The sequence below is a fragment of the Saxophila tyrrhenica genome (genome assembly GCF_035928015.1).
Source record: "Saxophila tyrrhenica strain CCFEE 5935 chromosome Unknown scaffold_5, whole genome shotgun sequence".
Lineage (NCBI taxonomy): Eukaryota > Fungi > Ascomycota > Dothideomycetes > Mycosphaerellales > Extremaceae > Saxophila > Saxophila tyrrhenica.
The window spans coordinates 995,096-1,018,073 of NW_027041737.1; the positions used below are offsets into that span (position 1 = coordinate 995,096).

At 53.8% G+C, this 22,978-nt stretch overlaps 13 protein-coding genes across 13 annotated transcripts; 4 read left to right on the forward strand and 9 right to left on the reverse strand.

Moving 5' to 3' along the window:
* Positions 1–490: 490 nt before the first annotated feature.
* Positions 491–869, forward strand: LTR77_003788 (uncharacterized protein; the record flags this gene model as incomplete). The annotated part of the gene is made up of 2 exons (XM_064801043.1): positions 491–493; positions 555–869. 2 exons carry the CDS (start codon positions 491–493, stop codon positions 867–869), a joined length of 318 nt encoding a protein of 105 aa, XP_064660994.1.
* A 196-nt stretch (positions 870–1,065) lies between these two features.
* On the reverse strand, positions 1,066–2,430 carry LTR77_003789 (uncharacterized protein; the record flags this gene model as incomplete). Its single annotated transcript, XM_064801044.1, has 4 exons — positions 1,066–1,515; positions 1,577–2,138; positions 2,199–2,263; positions 2,332–2,430. The coding sequence occupies 4 exons, from the start codon at positions 2,428–2,430 to the stop codon at positions 1,066–1,068; spliced, it is 1,176 nt and encodes a 391-aa protein (XP_064660995.1).
* A 324-nt stretch (positions 2,431–2,754) lies between these two features.
* LTR77_003790 (uncharacterized protein) lies at positions 2,755–3,847 on the reverse strand (the record flags this gene model as incomplete). Its single annotated transcript, XM_064801045.1, has 2 exons — positions 2,755–3,173; positions 3,229–3,847. 2 exons carry the CDS (start codon positions 3,845–3,847, stop codon positions 2,755–2,757), a joined length of 1,038 nt encoding a protein of 345 aa, XP_064660996.1.
* A 472-nt stretch (positions 3,848–4,319) lies between these two features.
* Positions 4,320–5,316, forward strand: RPP1 (RNA-binding RNA processing protein rpp1; the record flags this gene model as incomplete). Its single annotated transcript, XM_064801046.1, has 2 exons — positions 4,320–4,448; positions 4,501–5,316. 2 exons carry the CDS (start codon positions 4,320–4,322, stop codon positions 5,314–5,316), a joined length of 945 nt encoding a protein of 314 aa, XP_064660997.1.
* Positions 5,317–6,044: 728 nt separating this feature from the next.
* Positions 6,045–8,114, reverse strand: DAL81 (Fungal specific transcription factor; the record flags this gene model as incomplete). The annotated part of the gene is made up of 1 exon (XM_064801047.1): positions 6,045–8,114. The coding sequence occupies one exon, from the start codon at positions 8,112–8,114 to the stop codon at positions 6,045–6,047; it is 2,070 nt and encodes a 689-aa protein (XP_064660998.1).
* Positions 8,115–9,117: 1,003 nt separating this feature from the next.
* LTR77_003793 (uncharacterized protein) lies at positions 9,118–9,827 on the reverse strand (the record flags this gene model as incomplete). The annotated part of the gene is made up of 3 exons (XM_064801048.1): positions 9,118–9,323; positions 9,386–9,641; positions 9,756–9,827. 3 exons carry the CDS (start codon positions 9,825–9,827, stop codon positions 9,118–9,120), a joined length of 534 nt encoding a protein of 177 aa, XP_064660999.1.
* Positions 9,828–10,143: 316 nt separating this feature from the next.
* On the reverse strand, positions 10,144–12,035 carry LTR77_003794 (uncharacterized protein; the record flags this gene model as incomplete). The annotated part of the gene is made up of 4 exons (XM_064801049.1): positions 10,144–10,561; positions 10,973–11,322; positions 11,385–11,687; positions 12,000–12,035. The coding sequence occupies 4 exons, from the start codon at positions 12,033–12,035 to the stop codon at positions 10,144–10,146; spliced, it is 1,107 nt and encodes a 368-aa protein (XP_064661000.1).
* Positions 12,036–12,121: 86 nt separating this feature from the next.
* On the forward strand, positions 12,122–12,846 carry LTR77_003795 (uncharacterized protein; the record flags this gene model as incomplete). Its single annotated transcript, XM_064801050.1, has 2 exons — positions 12,122–12,262; positions 12,322–12,846. 2 exons carry the CDS (start codon positions 12,122–12,124, stop codon positions 12,844–12,846), a joined length of 666 nt encoding a protein of 221 aa, XP_064661001.1.
* Positions 12,847–13,385: 539 nt separating this feature from the next.
* LTR77_003796 (uncharacterized protein) lies at positions 13,386–13,961 on the reverse strand (the record flags this gene model as incomplete). The annotated part of the gene is made up of 1 exon (XM_064801051.1): positions 13,386–13,961. The coding sequence occupies one exon, from the start codon at positions 13,959–13,961 to the stop codon at positions 13,386–13,388; it is 576 nt and encodes a 191-aa protein (XP_064661002.1).
* A 1,372-nt stretch (positions 13,962–15,333) lies between these two features.
* tfs1 (transcription elongation factor TFIIS) lies at positions 15,334–16,172 on the reverse strand (the record flags this gene model as incomplete). The annotated part of the gene is made up of 2 exons (XM_064801052.1): positions 15,334–15,346; positions 15,385–16,172. The coding sequence occupies 2 exons, from the start codon at positions 16,170–16,172 to the stop codon at positions 15,334–15,336; spliced, it is 801 nt and encodes a 266-aa protein (XP_064661003.1).
* Positions 16,173–16,482: 310 nt separating this feature from the next.
* Positions 16,483–18,356, reverse strand: LTR77_003798 (uncharacterized protein; the record flags this gene model as incomplete). Its single annotated transcript, XM_064801053.1, has 4 exons — positions 16,483–17,750; positions 17,813–17,950; positions 18,004–18,267; positions 18,323–18,356. The coding sequence occupies 4 exons, from the start codon at positions 18,354–18,356 to the stop codon at positions 16,483–16,485; spliced, it is 1,704 nt and encodes a 567-aa protein (XP_064661004.1).
* An 869-nt stretch (positions 18,357–19,225) lies between these two features.
* Positions 19,226–20,446, forward strand: LTR77_003799 (uncharacterized protein; the record flags this gene model as incomplete). The annotated part of the gene is made up of 5 exons (XM_064801054.1): positions 19,226–19,249; positions 19,300–19,546; positions 19,602–19,622; positions 19,676–19,837; positions 19,890–20,446. 5 exons carry the CDS (start codon positions 19,226–19,228, stop codon positions 20,444–20,446), a joined length of 1,011 nt encoding a protein of 336 aa, XP_064661005.1.
* Positions 20,447–20,634: 188 nt separating this feature from the next.
* Positions 20,635–22,702, reverse strand: LTR77_003800 (uncharacterized protein; the record flags this gene model as incomplete). The annotated part of the gene is made up of 9 exons (XM_064801055.1): positions 20,635–20,913; positions 20,967–21,010; positions 21,064–21,135; positions 21,190–21,349; positions 21,400–21,996; positions 22,049–22,152; positions 22,214–22,470; positions 22,527–22,613; positions 22,674–22,702. The coding sequence occupies 9 exons, from the start codon at positions 22,700–22,702 to the stop codon at positions 20,635–20,637; spliced, it is 1,629 nt and encodes a 542-aa protein (XP_064661006.1).
* Between the last annotated feature and the right edge of the window lie 276 nt (positions 22,703–22,978).

Below are 22,978 nucleotides of genomic sequence, written 5' to 3' on the forward strand. Positions count from 1 at the left end.
ATTATAATCGAGGCGTATTGCAAAGTATATCGTGGGACGAAGAATTCTTGCGGTACAGCGTTCTCACAGCTACTAAACACTTGGAAAGTACCATCGAGCCTATATACATGTGCAGTCCATTCGCGCGTGATGGAGAGGGGCAACCCCGCTGCAAGGCGAACGGTTGACCGAGCAGAGGTACCCTCAGAGCTGAAGACGATGCCGAAATGTGTTCTCTCCATACACAGATAGCTTTTTGAATCATGCATTGCGTTACCAACACCAAGGTCTTCAATTGTCGTATCGGAAGTCTTTGTCTGCATGTTGGTCCAGCCTCGTCGCTTGTGATCGTCCCAGACGATGCTATTTTGGAGATCCTGCACAGACCACAGCCACCGCAATAGGCAGTTACCTCTTGTCTCTAAGCAAGGGCACGTCATCTCACTTTTCACGACAACAACATTGAATCTCACAACCTGCTTCTTGTCCGATAAAAACATCAACACACACAATGGTCTGCCCACTCCCGCCTACCATACCACAACAACCCCCAAGCTAACCACAACACCCCACAGTCCCTCTCCCAAATCGCCTACATCCTCGCAACCCTCACTGCAGGCGGCGGCAGCATCGGATACCTCCGCGCCGGCTCCGTCCCCTCCCTCGCAGCCGGCTGCACCGTCGGCGCCCTCTACGCACTCGGCGGCTACCGTATCCAGAACCGACAGAGCTATGGCTCGGAAATAGCGCTGCTGGCGAGCGTGGTGCTGGCGGGGAGCAGCTTTCCACGGGCGCTGAAGACGCAGAAGCCGCTGCCGATTGGGCTGAGCATTGTGGCTGGGTTTGGCCTGTTCAGGTTCGGGGATGCTGTGTTGAATGGGAGGACGTGAGGGGAGGATGAAAGAGAACACATGGCAAGGGTGGGATGGGGAGACATTGCAGTGAAGGAGACGGATGATACAGAGCGGAACAATGAAGCTCGCGCAAAAGACATGGGATGTTCGAATAGTGGCTTGCTACGATAACACGAAGTAGATGGGAAGAAGGTCAGACGACATTGATCAAGATCATCATCAAGTACACCTCTCATAACTTCGCCATGTACCCCTGCCCACTCGCTTTCTCCTTCTCGCTCAAGTCATCGTTGCCCTTTATGCCTTGCTCCCTCCCCTGTCGCTCAACCTCTTGCACAAACTCCCACGCCATCTCCGCATGCGGTCTCATCGCACTGCCGTACTCCATCGCTCTCTCGCTGCTCGCCTGCCTCGCCGCGTATCTGGCAGCAATGCCTTGCATGATGACCGCGCCGCGGTATATCGCGAACGCCTCGGCCCACTTCAGTTCCCTCGCGTCCACCTCCCACCCTACTATCCCTTCGTACCACTTTACGCACTGTTCCTTGGTGGGTAGCCCGGGGGTGGCACCAGGGAGGAAACCGAGGTTACGGCGACCAGCGCGGGCTGCCAGAGGGTTGGAGGCGGTGGTGAAGGGTGCGATGAGATTGACCACGTCCGAGAGAGGATGGCCGATCGTTGCCTGCCACGTAGCTATTGTTAGTCGATCCAACAAATCCACGTGGTGAAGAGTTAAGACATACCATCTCCCAATCCAACACCCCAATCACCCTCGGCTCCGTAGCATGAAACACCACATTATCCACCTTGAAGTCGCCATGCACAAACGAACTCTTGTCCCGCGGCTGGGTCTCCTTGTTCCCGAAGAACTTCACCATCTCCTCATAATGCGGTATAGGCCCGACCTTCTCCCCACTATCCTTATCCTTCACCTCCGCCTGATCAACCATCAACTTGTTAAAGGTCTTGATCTGCCGATCAAAGAACCCAAACTTCCGTCCGAACTTCTCCATCCCCACGCTCGCCGGCTCGACGCGGTGGTACTTGCCGAGGGTCGTGCAGATGGAGTGCCACATCTCGTAACGATGTTCGGGCGAGACACCTGGGAGAGCGGGGTCTTCGAAGATGCGGCCATTGAGGAAGGACATGATGTAGAAGGCCGTGCCGATTACCGAGTCGTCTTCGCAGAGGCACATGGCTTTCGGGACGGGGACGTCGGTTGTGGCCATGGCGGCGATGATGTGGTATTCGCGGTCGACTTGGTGGGCGGTCCGCGAGAGGATCTTGCCGGGGGGCTTCTTGCGCCTGAGAGGACATGGGGGTTAGTTGGGTACTTGGTTGTCGTTGGGTTGGAGAAGCGCGTACATGACATATTTGTTGCCTTTGGCGTCGGTGAGTTGGTATGTGGGATTCGACTGGCCATATCCAAACTGAAATCATGAAGCATTGTTAGCAGAGCTACTTGCATGCGATGTTCGGTTGTCGTTGTCGGCCGTACTTGTTTAACGTCCAATGGGACAGCTATCTCGGGTACATTCTCGCGTATGTACTTTTCCAGATTCTCCAAGTTGATGGGCTGTCGTATCTGTCCTGCCATGTTGCCAATGGCTCTATACAAAGGAACTACATTGTCCGGTAGTGTGAGGTCAAGAAACATATAAGGTATGGATGGGCTCAAGCGGAGCAGACCTCGGCTCGAGCGACCGCGGCGGGCCTGTTTCCCAGCTCACGACGCAGACAGAATAGCCTACCGAGCCTCTTCTCCGAACGTACATATTCTGGTCGGGGGAGGTTTTGAGGGCAGATTGTGCTCGTCGCAATTGGAGCTCATACATTATGCTAATGTTATCCCAATCTATCGTCTACCACGCAGCGCCGCGCTAAAGTCGAGAAAGTCGTTCATGGGAATGATGCTGTTCCATCACTGCAAAGGCTCACTGCTTTGTCGATTCTCGCCGTTGCTCTGCTGCCGGCCCTCTTCGGCCTGGCGATCTTGCATCTTGTCGGCCTCGACGTGCTTGTTCGGGTCGAAGACGTACATCGGGAACTCGCAGCCGATCGTCCGCTTGACAAACACAGGCAGATTCCTCCACACAGCCGGCGGCATCGGGATGAGAATGCTGGTGTCGTGCAGGTACTTCTCATACTCGTGCCAGCCGGTGCCTTTTTCGTAGCGCTTCTTGGCTCCTGGACGCTCCTGTAAGGGTAGGCCAGAGAGGAACATGAGCAGGACGGTCAAGAAGATCCATCCGAGCATGCTGCTATAAAGGGCAGCGTAGGCGCCAGATCCCGAAGGCACAGAGTGATATGATGCTGGCGTTATGGCGATGATGAAGATGGCTGATAATTTGTTAGCACGACGTGTTCACATGCAAGCGTGGGTAAGATGACTCACAGATCTGGGTCATGATCTCGGCGAAGTAATTTGGATGCCTGCTGTACTTGAAGAACCCGACGTTGCAGACAGCGCCTGGTTGCTTGCCTGCCTCGCTCTGCTTGAAGCGGTATTTCTGGATATCACTCACGCTCTCCAGGACAAAGGCAAGCGCGAAGATGATGACTCCAATGATGTCGTTAGCTTTGCCGAACGCTGGCTGTGGGAACTGGAGTACGTTGGGACTGTTCAGCAGAGTCACCGGCAGGCTAACGATCCACACCCAGAGCATCTGGAAGACCCAGAAGCCTAGGAAGGGGAAGAATTTGTCGCGCTTATCATCGAAGCGGTCGTCTTTGCCAGTCTTCAAGATCCGGAAGAGGAGGAATCCTGAAAGCCGGGCGCCCCATAGCATGATGAAGATTGAGGCAACGATCTGTCTTGCGTTGGTCGTTCCGGACATTGCCAGAGTGAAAATGGCCAGCCATACGAAGTTCGTACCTCCCATGAAATCCGTGAGCTTGTCGAACTTGAAGGTGAAGGCAATGGAGAAGCCTATTAATTGATAGGCCACCGTCACTAGAAGAGTGATGGCGAGGTAGTAGTCGTCCAGGACGTGGACTGGCGAGTATATTGCCATCTTTACGGTTGGTCTCAATCAGTAGAACGCGTTGGATGTAGTGTTGTGGGATGGTTGTAGAAGGAAACGCAGAGGGGCGCCAGGTTTTTTATTACCACTGGTGCTGGCGGACGGTGGCAGAGCGTTTGAAAGACCAGCAACGGCCGTTATAAAATCACCGAGCCATCAGGCAGTGAACGACCGACGGTCCGCGCAGTTTAGAGTGCCCGTGTGAGTTTGCGATGCGAGATGTCGAGAGCGTCATCGATCGGCGTGCAGATCGCAGAGTTAGGGTTGGATCCGGGCCGTTGGATCTAAGCTGTTCTGAGCACCATTCTGCGAGGTTGGCTTGACCTCAAAGTCAACCTCTCTCAGTGGCCGAGAAAGGATATGGTTGCGACTGAATGACTGATACAACAAGCAATGCGAGACGACTCAGAGAAGCAGCCAGTGCATCGGACAGTGATGCGCGACAAGTGGAAGCATTCGCACCATGTTCTACGATTTGAACATCCCGTGGGCATCGAATGACCTTCCTCGAACACTCACCTTTCTCGATGATCTTGGATACAACGTGGTAGCGCTCAACCATACAGTCAGCGGGAAACTACCTTCCAACTTGGTACGCGATCGAAGAGAGTCCTGAAAGCTCTAGTCTAACCATTTATTGCCAGAGCTGCCCTATACCAGATCCTCTCCCATACAAGGACCTGCCCGCGAAGCTGACGATCCTACGACGCTGCACACTCGTTCTGACCGAGACTCATCAGAATGCCCGCCTCACCGAGCTCAGTCGCAACTACGACCTACTCGCTGTCCGACCAGTCGACGAGAAAACGTTGCAGCTCGCATGCAGCAGCCTGGACTGCGACATCATCAGCCTGGACATGACACAGAGGCTCCCATTCTGGTTCAAGTTCAAGATGATGAGCGAGGCGATCAAGAGTGGCAAGCGCTTCGAGATCAGCTATGCTTCGGGGGTAATGGGCGACAGCGGAATGCGGAGGAATCTGATCAGCAACGCTACCCAGCTCATCAGAGCTAGCAGAGGACGAGGCTTGATCATAAGCTCGGAAGCGAAGAGCTCTGTTGCTTGCAGAGGACCGTGGGATGCGATCAACCTGGCTGCGGTGTGGGGTTTGGGGCAAGAACGAGGTTATGAGGCTATGAGCAAGGAGTGCAGAAGTGTAGTGGTGGCTGCTCAGTTTAAGCGGACGAGCTACAGAGGAGTCATCAATGTCGTTTACGGTGGGGAGAAGCCTGCTGCTGCGACAGCCGAGAAAGCCGAGAACGCCAAAGGCAAAGGGAAAGGGCAGGTGAATGCTCAGAAGAGGAAAGCGGATGCTATTGAGGCGACCGAAGGTGCTGCCGCTAACGGCGAGGATGTCCGACCGATCAGCAAGAGACAGACGAAGCGGCAGCAGAAAGAGGCGAAGTTGAAAGCTGCTGCAGGTGATGCCGCCGCTGGCGATGCGGACGTAGGTACGTGATGATGGGTGGCTGCCAACGTGCAGTGAGCCAACCCACACAATTGGCCCTTTGAGTCAAAGTTCTTGTGTTTCCGATCCCACTGTTACTCGTTGTTTCTGAACCCCTCAAACGTGGTGATGGAGAGTCTAAGGTAAGAATGCCCAGAGATGGCTTCGGAGCGCTGGACCTGGTAAGCTACATGTTCATGTTATCCAAAGCACAAGTACCCACATGACACAAGTTGTGGTGGACGAGGAAGGAAGAGACGGAAACGTGGTGTTTTTCAACCTCCAATACGCAAAAAGGCAGCACTCGAACCCCAGACCTTGAATTGGAAATGTGCAAGAAAAAGCCCCCAATTCGCCCACGCATCGATTAGGACCCTTTAATCATTTGATTGGGGTAACCAACGCCGACACCGCCATGTCAATCAATTTTCCTCGTCTCAAAGTGTAGCAAACATCGATCAACACCACCCATAATGATGGGGTGGTATCTCGAGTCTCCGTGCGGATATAATCGACCACATGTGCTGGTTCTATCTGCGGTCCAGTGGCAGCCGATTATTCTTTGGGAGGGGTCGAAGAACAAACTCGCTTTTCAGCTGGTTTAGATTCGTTCGTGGGACGTAGAGATATCCAATTGTATGTAACTGCTAATTCGGGCGGGCCGAATTTCAGCCGGCGGATCTTTGGCATGTGACAAGCGCAGGTTCCATCTATCTTCTACTCATACAAGCTCAAAGCATTCATGGCGTAGACCACTCCTCCAGATCCATAACCTCACTGTTTCCAGCGTCCTCATCCATCTGTCCAAACACCATCTGCCCTTCCGACCCAAACTGCGGCTCCTGGCCCTGCGGCGGGGGCGGCATGGTCGTAGCATCAAACCTGCCCACCTCCGCCGCCTCTGTCTTCTCTGGCAGACCTTGCAGCATCTCCAGATTCGCATCCAGCAGCTCCAACGCATTGCCAATCCATGGCGCCTTTTTCGCACTCACGCTTAGCGTCCACTTCAGCTCCGCGAGACGGAAGCGGTAGAACTCCGCCTCCTCCTTGCCGGGACTGGTTGCCATGAGCAAGGCGCCGAAGGTCCCGATCAACGCGAAGTTGGACGTCGAAGCGAAGTACCAGAAGGCATCAAGGTGTTCGGGCCGTAGCCTGTTGACGAAGTCCATTGCGCTGATCAGGCGGGTTTTGGCGGCAGACCGGCAGATGTAAAGCATGTACGGGTTTGCTGTGGCTGGATCGAGCGACTGTACGATGCGCCGGTGGATGGAAATCTCCGTTGCAAAGTAGCCCAGGTGGAGGTAGCCTACACTGCAGAGCTGATCCGGAGTATAGGCGTCCATCTTGCACTCAGCCGGCAGCTTCGCGAACCAGTCTTTCAGCTTTATCTGCACTGGCTTTGCTCGATTCAGGACCAGCTGTGTTGCGAACTGTCCGGCACGAGCGTACTCATCCTTTGCTGTCTGAGAGTAGAACGTCGCGCAGACCTCGGCCATGATGGAGGTCAAGGCGATCATCTGCATGAACAGTGTCCGGCCTTTGGCGAGCTCGGGATCCAGTGAGTCTACAGTGTTCGATTCCACACTTTCGTCGAAGTCCTCCTCAGTAGGCGGCTGAACTGCCCAGTCCGCTGCATTGATATGCGAGGGTCGGCCATGCATCAGAGCACTCCATTTGTCCTGCATGTACAGAGCCCAGGCGAGCCTCTTCCGAAGTCGACGCTCCCACCTTGGGATGGACCATTCCGAACAATCAAGATGCAGGCCAATGTCCTGAGCCAAAGCTACCAGCTGCACAGTCAAAGTCCATGTACTCGATTTGGCTCGCTGCAGCAAAAGAAGCCCAGCCTGTACTGCAGAGATCTTCGGCCTCTGCATCGCAATCGTCAAGCTGGTGATAGCGATGTACTCCAGACGACCCGTGTCCGGCTTCGGGTACTGCGCCAGGCTAGGCTCGCGTGACCACCAACCCAACGCCAGGAGGTACATCGACGCCAGCAGAGGGGGGTTGAACTGTCTGTCCCCATGCCTTAACCGGTCAAGGAAGACTTTCTTCTGGATGATCGGATAGCTTGGATGCACATTGCGAAAGTAAATGTCGATCAGAGCTGGACCGTGTTGGCCAATGATGGCATCGATCTCAGCCAGTGCTCTGGCCTCATCATCCGGGATGGGTACGTCCGCATCTGCATGGGTGCTGAAGTACTCCGTCGCGGTGACTTGGCGCAATGTACCGACTTGCGACGCCGTCTCGTTCTTGTCGTTGAAGGTGCCGACGCCGATGAGTGAAGAGTCGAGTGCCGTGGTAGGGCCCAGATATTTACAGTGTCGGTGCCGTTGAAGACTCAGACTCTCGTCCACCGTGCTGGGTAGATGGGTTTGAACGAAGGAGCCCTGGAATTTGTCTTGCGGCGCAAACGATTGCTGAGGTAGGCGCGGCGACGAAACTGCCGTGGAGCTGTTGGTCGTACTTGCACCAGGACTCTTCTTCGCCGACCTCTGGTTCTCGCTGCCTTCGACTAATTTCCGTTTCCGTGGCTGGGCCTGTTCGACAAAAGTGCAATCCTGCTTATGAAATTCGCAAAGTACGCACTTCCGGGACTCCTGCAAGACACATTTACTCTTGCGCTTCCGACATCCGTCACATGGCCTTTCACGACGTGCTCGACCGGTGGGCGTGGCTTGGTGAAGCTGTTTCAGAGCAGGCCGATTCTCTTTGCCTTCCATAATTTGCTTTTGAGGTACCCACGCGGAGATCATGTGTGATGACGGCCTCGGTGCCAGCGGCTGCACAGCCATTACAGAAGCCATACTGATTACCTTGTCCAGATCCAAGCACGCTGACGTCTGAGTCTTGATATGCTCCAGGACCAGTACTAATTCAGGTACAAGTCGATCCGTGGGACAGTCCAGGCCACGCGCAGGATACCGTATCAGCAGGCCAGATGTATAGACGCCTATCTTGAGCAATCGAATTGTCCGAGAGAGGCGTTTTGCCTTATCACCGAATATGCAAGATAGTGAGCAATAACCCGCACAAACACCGAGCTAGGCGTGATCGGAAGAACCTCGAAGCGTGGATAGGAGTATCAGATAATCGAGCGTCTTCGGTGTCATTGGAACAGCTCGTGAGGGAACTGCCTCAACACAAGAGATTGACTGCTTCGTCTGAATCCAAGATCAAGTCCAAACAAAGAACATACAGGTCGCACGCGATGTGGTCGTGTGCGACATTAAAAAGTGCCGCGACACCCTATCATATGCCATCGCCGTATTCCCACAGCCACCCGGGGCCAAGGGAGACTCATCCGTGGGTGTAGCACAAGCGCCAGACAGTCCCATGCCAAAGCATTTTTCTTAGGTACTGGTTTGCACTTTTTACATAAAAGTAAGAGGCATGATGTGCCAAACTGGCAGCGAAGTTGGGATGGAAAAGATAAGGAGATTTGAACGAATCACCACGCCGTATACTCGTCCTCTGGAAAGCACTAAGGCAGACGCTTTACCGCCTTCAGGAGCGAACGACAGGGTCTGTCCTTTCGCTGCGTCAGACAAATCACGTGAGCGGTTGGAAAGTGGAAGTGAGTTTTGCCGCGACCGGGAGAGTAGCCGACTTCACGTCTCTACTAACTCTACAATACATGCACCCGTTGATACTGCCCAAGCCGTCTGTGGTCTTGACCTCCTTGGACACTAGCTGTTGAGCAAGACGATGGACATGGTGCTGACAACGTTTCCTCCATAGCCAAATACTCTCCCGCCAATGCTTCCCTCCGCTCAATCAGACATTACTCGCTCCACGCACGCTTCGTGACTACTTCTTCGGGGCGAGCAGAAGACTCTCACTCTCATCCTGTGGGCCCATCGGGACATACATGGTGGTGCCGTCCGCTCGATCCCGGAGCTCTCTCTTTTCAACCCAGAAGAAGTTGGTGTACGGCGGCTTCCCGTCACCGTAATGAACGGTAAGCGAACGCAAGCCGTCACCGGAAACTTCATCGTCGTCATCAGCAGGCGTTACTTCGACAAGATTGGTCAGGCCGCGTCTCTGTTCGCACCGGCCGCGGGCCAGGCGCCCTTACAGATCTCTATGCACATGTTGTACAGTGCTTCTGCGTACTCGTTGGCTTGCGTTTGGTCGCTGAAGATGGCTCGACTGCATTGGTAGAGTGTGTTCTCTCCGCGCCAGCGATGCCCTTCGATAACGTCGTACACGTACTTCGTCGGTGTCGGTGCAGGTGCAGGCTCTCCTTGACCCTTGGTGTCTGGGATGGATGTGGCCGTTGGCTTGCGGTAGATTGCATGCGCGACTTGGTTGAAGTCCGTGGTTGGAAGTTGCTGAGCGGTGTGTTTGCAAGTGAGATGATGAAGGTAGGAAGACTCCAGCAGGCTGTTATATGTTGAGATTCTTGTTCTTGTTTGCCGTAGGCTTGAAGTCGCAACACACCTCACTTCGATCTTCCATATCTTTGTTCCGTCATGATGGTCTGTCCTGTAGCTGCTGCCTCCCCGCAGGGCAATCATTGCGCCACAACAAGCCATTGGAAAGCGCCGGACACTGTACAGCTTGTATCTTCCATGACAAACAATAACCACCAATGGCTCTCCAGTTGGCGACACGCGGCAAAGACAAGAGTATGAAAGACAACCTGCAATTTCCAGGTACCTTCCGGCTTCCCAGCGCGTGCCGTATTTGCGGGAAGCACCCGGCATCAATCGGACGCTTACTGTCCTCCACGATGCCCAGCTCACCATCCTTCGCTTATCTCGCTGACAGGTGTGAAGGGTACCATCATGTCCGCCGGCTCTCCCGTGTCCACAACTGGATGCCCGCGCACGGTCACGACGTGGGTGCAGCCAGCCTGCTCCCGTACTTGATTAACCACATCATCCCGCCCTGGTCGTTCCTCCACGCATCGATGTTGCGATATCCTTCAAAGCTCTGGAAAGTTTCGCCGTCTCTCGGGCTTGCAAGGTGTCGAAGGGCCACATCTTCAATGCTGCGTACCATGACGCTGGCAGCTGAGTTGGCTGCGTCGAGTGTCCGAAAGATACCGATCATGCGTTGGCCGCTGAGGTTGTCGCAGCCTTTGAACTCTTCTTTGACGAGGAAGACGTTGCAGGCTTGGGCTTCAGTGTGCTTTGGTTCGGCGTGGGAGTTTGTGTTGGACATTGCGTTTGTTCTCGGGGCTACGGCAGCGAGCAGTTGGTGGTGGTTGTAGTTCAGGTATGCTCCGAGGCGTCTTCGACCAGGTAATCTAGATCATATATCCTGTGAGCTTCGAGCAAGAAAAGGTCGAATGCCAACGAACAGAGGTGTTTGCAGCTCGCATGCGTGTCCGTTTGCTGATCCATTTCTGTGCACAGTCTTAGCTACCTGCATTAAGATGCATCTTGGACACGTTACTGTCTCAAACCAGCCAACCAGTCTGCAGATTGCGCCATGTCACTATCAGTTACCAGCGCCACCAGTTCTCGGCCTTCCGCCCTCTGTTCACGAGTTCAAACCGCACTCAATGACACTGGGATTGTCTTGCGCTCACGGTTCAAGCTCTGTCTGGCGTCCATGAAATAGTTGGAACAGAAGAGTTGCACAGGGGTGTGCGTGTAGCAGGCGTGCTGCAGTACAAGACCATACCATATTCGTACATCACCTCACGCGTGCCTACCCACTTTCCAAGACCTTCTTCGCAGAGTCCACCACCCTCTTGACCTCAGCAGTGCCTTTCTCAACCACCTTCTCCATCTGCGTCCCCGCTTTCTTCAAGTCATCAGGTAGCGCACTCTTCGCCAATTGCATGCCACGAAGCTTCTTCTGCTGCTTACTTCTGGCGTCTCGTACGCTCGTGCTCGCTTTCTCCCCTGCCTTGGTGGCTTCGCCGACAACCTGTTTTCGACTCTCTGCAGTAGGGGGTGGGATGTTCAGGACGAGGAGGAGCGGGTTCATGCCGGTTGGATCGGGTTGTGGCGTCAGGGAGAGGCTGGAGGATTGAATGGCTGTAGATATGGGTTTTACGTGCTATCGGAGCGTGTACTATCAGTACAGGCATTCTGAGCCCCACATGAGTTTGAAAATCTTACCTCTTGCTCGCCAACCAGTATCTGAACAGTCCTTCCCTTTGGCACAACTTGGGCAAGGTCGTTGAGCTTTACCGTTTGATTGCTCCTCTTGTCCGGCTGTACGCGTAGGTTCTCTAGTACCTCAGGATTGAAGCGTCCGCCAGCACGCAGCTTTGACAGATCATTCTTAAGCCTCTCGACAGCGGTCGCTATGTCCGCGTCCAGCGTGGAAAAGTCATACGGATCGTCGCTGGGTCCGCTCTTGGAGGGAGATGCTGCTTGCTTCTCTTCACGAGCAGTTTTGCCACCCTTCTTGAGTAGGCGCTGGGAGGTCGAGAAGTATCTTGCGGGCTGGCATGGTCGTTGAAAATGGATACATCGTTGCTCTGGCTGCTGCCGTGGCCGTAGGAAAGCACTGGTCGGAACGCTGTTGTTGCATGCTTAGCAGTATGCTTTGATCTACACCCTGTTTGACGCTGACCTGTATGTAAGTTGACGCCTTTCCAACGATCCCAGAACCCGAGCAATGCTCCTTCGAAGCGAGATCTCCAAACTCATATTTACGCTTTCACATGAAAGTCCGCGAGCTCTGGCTTTAATCTGCAGTATACCCGACATTTAGCCGGCTGGTCTTACCAATTCAGCTCTCTTCACATCTTCCGTGAAGCCCATGCCGTGACTGACTACCCATCTCAGGCTGCAAGCGGAACAGCTCCATATCGCCGACAACAGAGTGCAATGTAAGCCAAGCATACAAAATGGCTGGCAAAGGAGCCTCTCGCCGCAACAACATCAGGAAAGCACAAGCAAAGCAAGCCATGAAGAGGGCCGCGAAAAAGGCTTCCGCTGCAGCACAGGCTGATCCAAAGGCCGAAATAGCAATACCAAATGTCACAGAGGTAAACTGATGGATTTCGCATGGACGGCGCAAGGTAGGTACTAATTCTACTCTCACAAGGACCATCTTCTAGCGTTTCAAATGTCTCACTTCAGCGACGACGTTATGCCCGCGGCATGGTTCATTGACCCCGACACTGCCTTGAGCTACGATCCAGCAGAAGAAGGTAACGGGGTGCAAGACTACGAAGAGGACCTGGGGTATTACGAAGATGGTGTGAAGCGCACCCTCACCGACGAGCAGATCAAGATGTTCAGGCACAGCGAGGTTCAGCAATTTGAGCGGGAGAAGAGACGGAAAGAAGAGGCTAAGGAAGCAGGCGAGGTGGACTCTGGAGCTCAGGCATTGAAGGTTCATTCAAGACCGGAGGAGAGAATACCTTCGTCAACCAGTCGGAGCAACAGCAAACCATCCGTTGGAGCGACCCGGAAACGGAAGGAAGAAGTGCCATACGCAGAACGCCACAAGCGAAAGTGGGAGGCTTACGTTGAAAAGGAGGATCCAGTGGAAGGCTCAATGACACAGAATCGTCTACGAAGAGAGCTGGACAATCAAAAAGCAGAGGCCGTCGAGCTCGATTACTGAATGTACGATCGGCGATGCTGGAGTGCCGGCGAGTCGCCTTTCAGTCACGCAGACAGCACCGCACAGGAGAGAACGCTCTAGACGATTGTGGCTACGGCAATACGCTAGACCGGTCTCATTCAGCAAGAGTACCTCATGAGCGCAACCCAGCCATGGTGGGACTGGCCTATGAAAGATGCCTGGGAACGGCACTGGAAGAATCAAGCTACAAGTGAGTCGAGAACTTTTGCTTTCCTTCTTGCAATGATGAGAAATCTTCTAGTCATCCTTAGACGGAAAGCTGGCTACTGTGCTTGTGTCTGGGTTCGATCTGCCATTGCAGCTACTTACCCGGCCGGGTCAGTGAGCTGGTTTGTGTCGACTTTAATCTTCTCTCTGATCGCTTTTCGCCGTCTTAGTTTCGTTGGAATCTCTTCATGATGGCAAGTGCTGACAGGCCTTCAGGTATGTTAACGGAAGCCGGAAAATTTCTCGAAGTGAAACCCGTGAACTGCTGAACACCATTACACAGCAAACACTCGTGTTGTATGGACAGAGCCTCATTTGCCTTGAGCATCAGACGCCTGCACCTCAGCCGGGCCTTTCCAATCATAGACCATCCGTATCCTCTGCTCCTTCCACTTCGGCCGCCTCGCCAGAATCTTCCTCACATGCTTCCTCTCCCCTCCAACCACCGCAAAGCCCCAAACCTGCCACGCGCTCCACCCGTCCTTCAAACCCTCCACATACCCCTCAACCACCTCAGCATTGCCGTCCTCCCACCCCTCCCTCATCCACTCATCCTCAACCTCACTCAGCTTTGCGTACCGACTGCGCCCTTTCACTTTGCCCCAGATCCAATTCTCCTTTTCTGTATACTTCCAATCCATGATGGGGTCTTCGAAGTTGCGGATTCCGCCTGTTGAGGTCTGGGTCTGGTCCAGGTGTCGAAGGCCTGTGGTGGGGTTCGTGTATTGCTGGAGGGTGACGGTGACTGTGCTGTAGGCCACTGCTTGCCGGACCAGGAAGCCGATGGACTGCATCTTGAGGACTTGCTGGGAGGAGTCGGAGAGGGTGCGGTTGAGTGTGTAGGAGCCGGTGAGATTGTGGATGGTGATCTCTGGTGGGACGGCCATGGTGGAGCTGCTAAGAAGAGTCTGAGTGGCAGCTCGTACGGTCTAAGGCTGCTGTTTGCTGGCTTTTGGGAGAGGTTTGTTCGAGGGCTGCTGATTGACCACCCAGCTCGCAGTCCGGTGGTCTTCGACTACTACGGGCTCAGGTGCTTTTCGTTCCAGCTTCAGTGTCTCCAGTTCACCGTCCAACTTTCTGGGTCGCTGATGCTCCTGTCGAAATCTTAGAATGATTCTCTCCATGATACAAAGTGGCTCTTCCTCCGCCATGTTCACGAACAGCTAGACAAGATTCCTGCAAGGACGCAGTGAAGGGGACAGACGCAAACCCGGGCGGCATCTTCCATACATACCTATCTCATTGACGTGCTACTACCCGACCCCCATGCCAAATCACGTCGACGCACCGTAATTATCTCGCATTCACATCAAGTACGTGAATCAAGCAATGTCCGAAACCAGGCAGCGTAGCCGTTCCACGACTGGCATTTCCCATCAAGGGACCACTTCCCGAACGCGAGGCGAGGCGAGGCTGTCTGGACAAGAGGTTTGCGCGCATTCGCTTTTGCCAGATCTCGGGTAGATCGCTCGATCAGGAGATGTATGCGGTGCAAACTTTGGTAGAGTGGGTGGGACGACCAGGGAGAAGCCGGCAAGGTGTCCGTAGAGAGAAGTCTGTGGATTACTGCGCAGGAAGTGTGGGTGAAGTGCGGTCTGCTTGGGGGGACTGCTGACTGTTGCTGAGGTTCGTTTGTGAAAGCGGGACAGATATGGCTGCATTGGGAAGGTGGGGCTGCTATTCACTTAGAGCGCGTGATGATGAAATGCTAGGTAGTACTCAGCTACCCGATAGGACATACTGGGTTGATGGAGCGTCTGACCATTGGTACAAGAACCATCTTGCAGCCGCTCAATGGCTGAGCTGTAGCCTCGACACCATCCATTCGTCGTAGACGCCGCCGTGGCGTGGACTCCTGAACTCCACCCTCGCTAACAGGAGCAACTCGTAAGAACATAAGGCAAGAATGTCATCGTCGGAAGCCATCGTCGTGAGGAGTTTTAAGAGAACTTCCAAGTATGCCCGCACTCAGTGCATTCGCAGAATGCCGTCATCGGTTCATCGGCGGAGCGCGTCTGGGCTAAGGTGTAGGCGACACGAGATTTTCTGCATTTGCTGCAGGTCATCCTGAAACTGGTGTCAGCACGTGTACCAGCTCGCAGTGGTGTGGTGAATTGGAGGTATGGAGGGAATAGAGGGGCTGAACGCAAAGAAGACCTCATACTCCGTCCTCTCTTCCCACACACACACAGCTCATGCAAAGATGTCTGATGTACGTGTGTGTGCGGAAAGATGAAGGCAGAGTATGAGGTCTTTCGTTCATTGGAGCGCCCTGCGAGTAGGTGAGTACAGCACGGAAGTAGAACGTACGTTGTCGAGATCGCTTTCTCCTCCACCGCGGTCATGGCCTTGTTCATGTTCTCCTTCTCCAGCTTCTTAATCTCCTTCCTCTGATCTTCACTCTTCAACTCATCGCTGGTCATGGTGACGAAGCGCTTCGGGTCGATTGCGCCACTATACACATCTTTTCGCAGCTCCGTATTCTGCTTCATCTTCAGGTTGAGATGCAGACTCCTCATCTTCTGCTTGTACGTCGCGCTCGTCTCGGGTGCATATTCCTGGAATGCCGCCTCCTCAACTCGTGTCGCCGCGGCCAAGACGTCGTCCGGTGACTCCTCACTCATGAAGCACAGCCCATTGTAGATGAGCATGATGCATCCATCCCGCACCGCATTGCCCGTATGACCAGTATTGACACCGTCCTCCTTGGCAGTCCTCTTCTCAGGCGCAACGCTGTGTTTTCTGGGAGGTGCCTCCTTCTTCACCGGCGGCGCGGGACTGCTCGTCCCACTCCTCCCTGTGCCGTTCACCCCATTCACACCACCCTTTCCTGGCGCCGGCGAAGCTGTCCCCGGCTTCTTCTGGACAGCCTTCTTCCACTTGTTGACCAGATTGGAAGCTAGAGCGTTCACTTTGGGATCCTTGCTGTTGCGACACTTGTTAACGTACACACCGATCTTGCTGCTCCTCATAAGATCTTCTGTCGGCGCCCATTTCTCTAGAGGTTGGAGGAGGGTGAGGATTGTGCTTGGGGGTTCGTCCTTTTCGTGGGCTTTCTTGAGCAGGATGGCGGCTTCTTGGAGCTGTTTGGCGTCCATAGTGGTGTTGAGATGGATGCGCGGGGTCGTAGGAGGTTGAGGATGGCGTCCGTGTGCTTCGTCGCGATGCGTCCAAATCGTGCGCAATGTGTGAGCGATGGAGGGGCTCGTTTGTGTGGTGGCGGTAGAGGATATGTTTGCTTCTCTGGTCAGTGAAGAATGAATGGAAGGTGCCATGTGAAGGGTGGTCTGAGCGTGCCGGAAGCGGAAGGAGGTTTATCCGGGCAGACTTCAAGTCTCTTGCGCCTTTTGGAAAGAGACTTGAATATATGTAGGATGCTACATCTGTTCTAACATCTGAGTCTATTGCCTACAGCCTGGCTCTCTCCGCTTCATCCCTCACGGTAACACCTCTCACCCGATCCTTCTCCCTGTCCTTCGCCTTCAAAACTCTCCTGAGCAACTTGCCAGTAGGAGACTTTGGCACAACATCTGTGAATTCCACCTCTGCAAGCCACTTGTACCTCACTTTCTTATCCTTCACAAACTGTATGAGCTTCAAGCCAACCTCCCTACTCGGATTCACACCCTTCTTCAAGACGACGAAGGCCTTGGGCTTTTCCCCAGCGTATGTATCCTGGATCCCAAGCACTGCACAGTCTTCCACCAGCTCGTGCCCAAGCAGGAGATCTTCAAGCTCAGCAGGCGGTACTTGTTGGCCTTTCACTTTGATCATCTCCTTTATCCGGTCTTCAATGCGGAACAAGCCTTCCTCATCAAGATGGCCAACATCACCAGTATGGAGGAAGCCGTTCTGGAAGGTCTCTGCGGTCGCGGTAGGGTTGTTGAGATAGCCCATCGCTATCTGCGGGCCTTTTGCACAGATCTCGCCCGTCTCGCCCGGCCCCAATTCCTTCGTAGGATCATTCAGATCTATCACCTTGGCGACTGTGTTTGCGCAGAGCAAGCCGCCCGTCGTGGCATATTTGTAGTCGTAGTGGGAGGGAGGGTGGCAAGATATGCAAGCGGTCGACTCCGTGGCTCCGTAGCCTTGTCGGAAGCCAGTATCTGGGAACTTCTTCCGTAACAGCTCGATGATTTCAGGTGAGGTAGGTGCAGAGCCGGACGACCATCTCTTGACAATTCTCTGCAAATCAGGCAGATACTTGTCGACGACGGAATCACGGACTATTCGAATCAAGATAGGGGGCACCAATATCAGCTCTGGGATTTCGAACTCAACGATGGTCTTCAGCATGCTGTCCATCGTGAATCCAGGAAGCATGACGCAATCCCCGTTCATGAAGACAGGATAGTTGCAGAACCTGACCAGCCCCGTGATATGGAAAAGTGGCATTACGGCAAGTATCCGGTACCGCTGGCCTGGTGGTACGAGCTGCAGCTGGCGCAATTGGTGACATTGGGCGATGATGTTGTGATGCGAAAGCATAACTGCCTTAGGCAGGCCGGTCGTGCCACTGGAAAAGTTGAGAAAAGCGCAGACCTCCTGGTTTGTTTTCCCTGTGGGTATCCGATGCGGTGGGCTGGGTGTGCACCATTTGCCGGCCTCGATGAGATCCTGTATGCTTTTGAAGTCGGGATGTTGGCCTTCGAGCAGGAATATGTGGCGGGAGGGTACTGTATCGAAACCATCAGTTCAAACTTCTAACGATCGCTGACATGCTGTGGATGTTACTAACTGCCAACGGCTTTACACGCCGCCACGGCAGCCTCTAGAGATCCTGGCAGAGTCATCAGGAACTTTGTCCCCGCCGTCTTGAGAGCATGGGACATCTCCTCGACATTGTACGCCGGACTCGCCCCGTTCACGCATCCACCTTTAGATACCGTCAGCAATTCCTCCTTCGGGGCATACGGCACGTAACCGAACCTGCACGAATGGTCGCCCACATTGCCACTGGATAATAGATCGTGTTCGTCGAGAACAACGACACCGTGTCATCCGGCTGGAGCCCATAGTCGTGGATGAGGGCTGAGCTGAGGAGAGTGGCCTTCTCCTTGACCTCAGCAAAGCCCAGACGTTCCTTGGTCACCGCATTGATATAAGCTCCAATCTGGCCACTGGGATTCTTGACGACGTGCGAGTGCTCCGGTGATTCGAAGGCCCATTCCCATGTCGTTAGATCGGTCGGGACTGGAACAGTATCAGTCTTGAAGCCTTTCTTAGCATCGTTGCAATCATCACTTACTGTCAAGATCTGGGTGCGGAGACTTCCAGAGCATTGTCGTCTGAACGGATGAGACAAGATTGTGGTACAACAGCCAGGTGTGAGACCAACAGCAGATGAATGGCGAGTGGTCGCTCAGTTTGCCCGCTACTCGACCTCTACTCCTCTACGGACTATGCAATATTGAAAAGTCTTGCTTCTTCGAATACACCCGGTTACTCGGCCTGTCGAGCAGGGGTTGTGTACCGAGGTCGATTTGAAGATTGCCACACCGACGACGTTTTCTCTGGCGTGCAACATTGCGCGGAGTGTACGAAGTGCTGTTTCAGGCAGCAACGAGCCTCAGATTTTGTGAAGCACAGAAGGCGATCTGGGTTGTCGTGGTCGATGGTCCAAATTGTGGTCGAACAGGTCCAACGGTTCGGTTCCTTGGACTCCACGCTAAAACACGAAACAGACCCGTCGGGTCTTTGATTGATTAAGTGCGCTACCAAATCCACCATACCTTCATCAGTCTTCCGCGTCTTCCTTTGCTCTTCATCGTCATTGCAGCAGCTATACCCAAGGCTGCCGGTATGCGCAGGCCGAAAAGCATTGACCGGCAACCATCCTCCCTTCCCATGTCCGCCACGAATCTCATGAGCTCTAGAGAACCCCGCAGCTTCTCCCGTGGGCACAGCTCGTGCTGCAGGGAAGGGTGATGGATGGCGATCATTGCCCGCCTGCCATGAGCAGTTGCTTGGAGATGGAGTTGATGAGCGTGGAGGTGCTGGGCGGCACAGCAAGCACCGGCTACTCTGGTCAAGTGTCTTCACAGGTACAGTGATCGCTGAACAGCATCTTTCAGACCATATCACTCTACTCTGTTCAGCTAGAGAGCATCCAATTGCTATTATTTAAGCCCTAGAAGAGCCCAGGACAACCATGCGTGCCGCTCGCTATCACCCAGTAAGTGTGCTTGAAATTCCAACAGAGTAACACATTCATCATTCACGTAGGAAGACAATAAATGCCATGTCGACGACATACCGATTCCGAGTATTGGAGATGATGAGATTCTCGTGAAGGTTGGCTCGGCATCGCTCTGTCACTCAGACTTGATGCTGTTCGATGGCTCGATCCCAGCTTCAGAGCCTGTTGTAATGGGTCATGAGGGAGTGGGCTTCGTCGATAAGCTAGGCAAGAACGTGACTGGCTTCAAGGAGGGTGACCGGATAGGCTTCCTGTACATCAAGGGCGTCTGCTGTGAGTCCGTACCTCTGAACATAACTGCGAGGCCAAGACTGACCTCAAGAACCAGTTGACTGTGATGGTTGTCAAGGTGAGTTGGATATCACCAGGGGGTGAATGAGACCACTTCTAATCTGGCAACAGTGCACAACCTAAACTGCACAAATGGCTCTCCTATGCTACAAGGCTTCGGTTGCGACGGCATGTTCGCAGAGTACACCTCGATCCACCATCGAAACGCCATTCACCTCCCTGAAAATCTGGACATGGCGACATCTGCTCCCTACTTCTGCGCAGGGATCACAGGTGCGCTTCAGTCATCAAAGAAGCCTGTATCTAGCTGACGATGACACAACAGCTTTCCATGGAGTCGACTCATGCGACCTCAAGCCTGGCCAATGGATGGTGATCGTCGGTTGCGGTGGGCTCGGCCAAATGGGCATCCGCTTTGCCAAAGCCATGGGCATCAAGGTAATAGGTCTCGACATCAACGACGAAGTTCTAGCAGAAGCAAAGGACAGCGGCGCGGACGTGGTCATCAACTCCAAGAACGCTGACTACGAGGCTGAAATCCGCAAAACCACGAACGGAGGAGCAGATGCTGCTGTCGTTTTCAGCGCCGCTCAAGCTGCGTACGACACCGCCAGCAAGGTTCTCAAGATTGGCGGAATACTGATGGTCGTCGGACTGCCTTCAAGGCCGATCCAGTTCGGCGCGCTTGATCTGATGAGGAAGCTGTACCAGATTCGATCCGAGAGTACTGGTCCTCCGCACCAGATGCCCATGGCGCTGGAGTTCATTTCCAAACACAACATCAAGCCGAAAGTTGCTACGTACAAGCTGGACGACATTCACGAGATGATTGATCTGATGCAGAGTGGGAAGTCGAAGTCACGGATGGCTGTAGTCTTCTGAACTCATGGCGATTTGTGTAGTTAAGCAAGACAGTCATGGTAAACCTGGCTTCGCAAGACTCTTCCGACTGCATCGTCGACCGTTGAAAGTCTAAGTGACATACCCTACCCACGGATACATTCGATCCATGCAACACTCGAACCAGCTAGACCCGTAGATGAGCAAGTGCTCTTCTTTTATAACAAGCTTCAACTCAAGCGTTCCACGCTGTTTCCACCCGCCTTTTCATCATTCGACGATCTGTCATCTGTAGTTCCCTTCTCAATGATAGCAGCGTCGGTGGACGCCGCAACACGTTCGTCCAGCGCCTTCTTCTCCTCCTCGGACAGGTTGTTGTAGTCCAAGACCACTTCATCGCCGAAGAGCGCTCCGATCTCCTCCAACGATAGGCCTTTGGTCTCTGGGAACTTCAAGGCCGCGTATGGCAGCATCAAACTGGTGACAATGATAAAGACGAGGTAGTATTTCTGAGGATGGTCAGAGCAAGTTTTAGCAAGGCCAAGCACGAACGAGAACCTACCCAGTCGATGGCATTAAAAGCCGGACCAGCTGCTGTGGTGTAGACTTGAAACATGGTTCGTCAGTGTGGTTCGCATGTGGATGCCACGATTGCTTACTTGTGGTCATCAAGAAAAGACCGCTGACAGACCAGCCGGTGCCCTTTGATCTGATCTGGGTCGGGAAAATCTCTAGAGGACATGGTTAGCATTCCCCTCTACAGTTCAAGTTCCGATATCACCGACCAGTGCAGTAGACGTAGCTGCTGACATCGATCCCAAATCCGTAGAATGTTACGAAAAGGAACATGAATGCTATCGCCGCAGCTTGCCCGGCCTTGTTGTCGGTACCGGCGAACTGGGCATTCAATGCTGTAACAATGATTAAGCAGACGATGCAGCCGGTCTGCAAAAAGTTCAGCGAAGTCTATAAGGTGAAAGGGCAGCGCAGTATACCAAGCCGATCGTGATGATCCTAATGCGGCCGATGCGGTCGATCAGCAACGCATTGATGTAGTTGAGCACAGCGGCCCAGCTGTTGTAGAACGCGAGCACGAGTAGAGGCGTCGAGCCTGTCACTCCGAGAGTGTTGAGTTCTAGGACCATGTAGTTGGAGATAACCTTCGCTCTGTGGTCAGTCTTGCCATAGTAGGAGGAATCTGGATCACCCACCAATACACCAGTACTCTGAGCCATGGCTTGCACATAGAACCCAATGAACATGCGTTTCCTGTACTTTTTCCCAACAACCAACTGGAAGAAGTTCGGGATCTCTTGCGTGCGTTCAAATGCCAGCTGTCGCTGCACTTGGAGGAATTCCTCTTTAGCAGAAGCATGATCAGGATCGTTCGGATGGGCGTGGAGCTTCTCCAGCACCGCGAGGCCTTCCTGGTCTCTTTGCTTGTTGATGAGCCATCTTGGAGACTCTGGGACCCAAGGACTTCCGATGAACAGCAGCAGCGGCGCAACAATCTGGAGAGCCACGAGCAGTCGCCACTGTATTTGTGGGTTGTCTTCGTAGTAGGTGCCGAATCCACACCAACCTGCGATGCCCTTTACGTATCGTCAGCGGCCACGGTCAGATACTGGTGTGGGGGTGCCTTACGTATGCGGTGCAGATGATGAAGCCGTGGCTTCCTACGATCCGACCTCTCTGACCAGGTGGACTGATCTCTGAAATGTAGGTAGGCACGGCACAGTTGATGAACCCTTCATCAGACGGATTAGCAATGCCGAGCTCAGCCAGGCGTCCACGGTGTGGCAGGCTTACCGACACCTAGGCCGTTCAGTCCCCTTCCGACGAGGAACATGCCGATATGGACGGAGCCGGCTTGGATCGCTGCAGACACGATACAGATCACGGCAATTACTTGTATTGCGCGCTTGCGGCCAAGCATATCGAGCAGCCAGAAGACAGTCCAACAGCCGATGACACCTGCTCCTGCGTAGACACCGTTCGAAGCACCAATGATACTGCCGCCATAGCTAGTCTCCGGCGTGAAGTCGAAGTAGGTATAGAACGAAGGCCTGCCACAGCCTTGTCAGCGCTCGCATCCATCTTCGAGAATGAATCCTATACTTACTGCCCAATTACAGCCCCAATGATCGAAGAGTTGAAGCCATATGTGAAGGAGCCAAGAGCAACGAAGAAGGCGACGGCGAAGTTGTACCTACATTACGGAGAGATAAAAGGGTCAGCCCAGCCATAGACTCTAGCATTCGTAACGTACCTGTTGGCCGTTGCTCGTGGGCCTCCCATAGTCGTCCTGACTGAGCTTGTATGGAAGAGTGTAGCACTGCGTTAAAGAGACTCCGGTTTGATAACAAGAATCAGCTCGAGGTTCTCCATGTTGCTGTGCCGCAACGGTGAGACCCGATGTCGATCGCTGGCTGACTCGCTTCCATCTCGCGTGCTCGAGCCAGGCGGTCATCATTCACCGACCAAGAAGGATAGAAGTCAACGGTCATCCACGTGCTTTCGGCAGGGCGGAGGGTGTAAACCATCGCCTTGATCGCCTTTTCTCCAGCCCGCGGG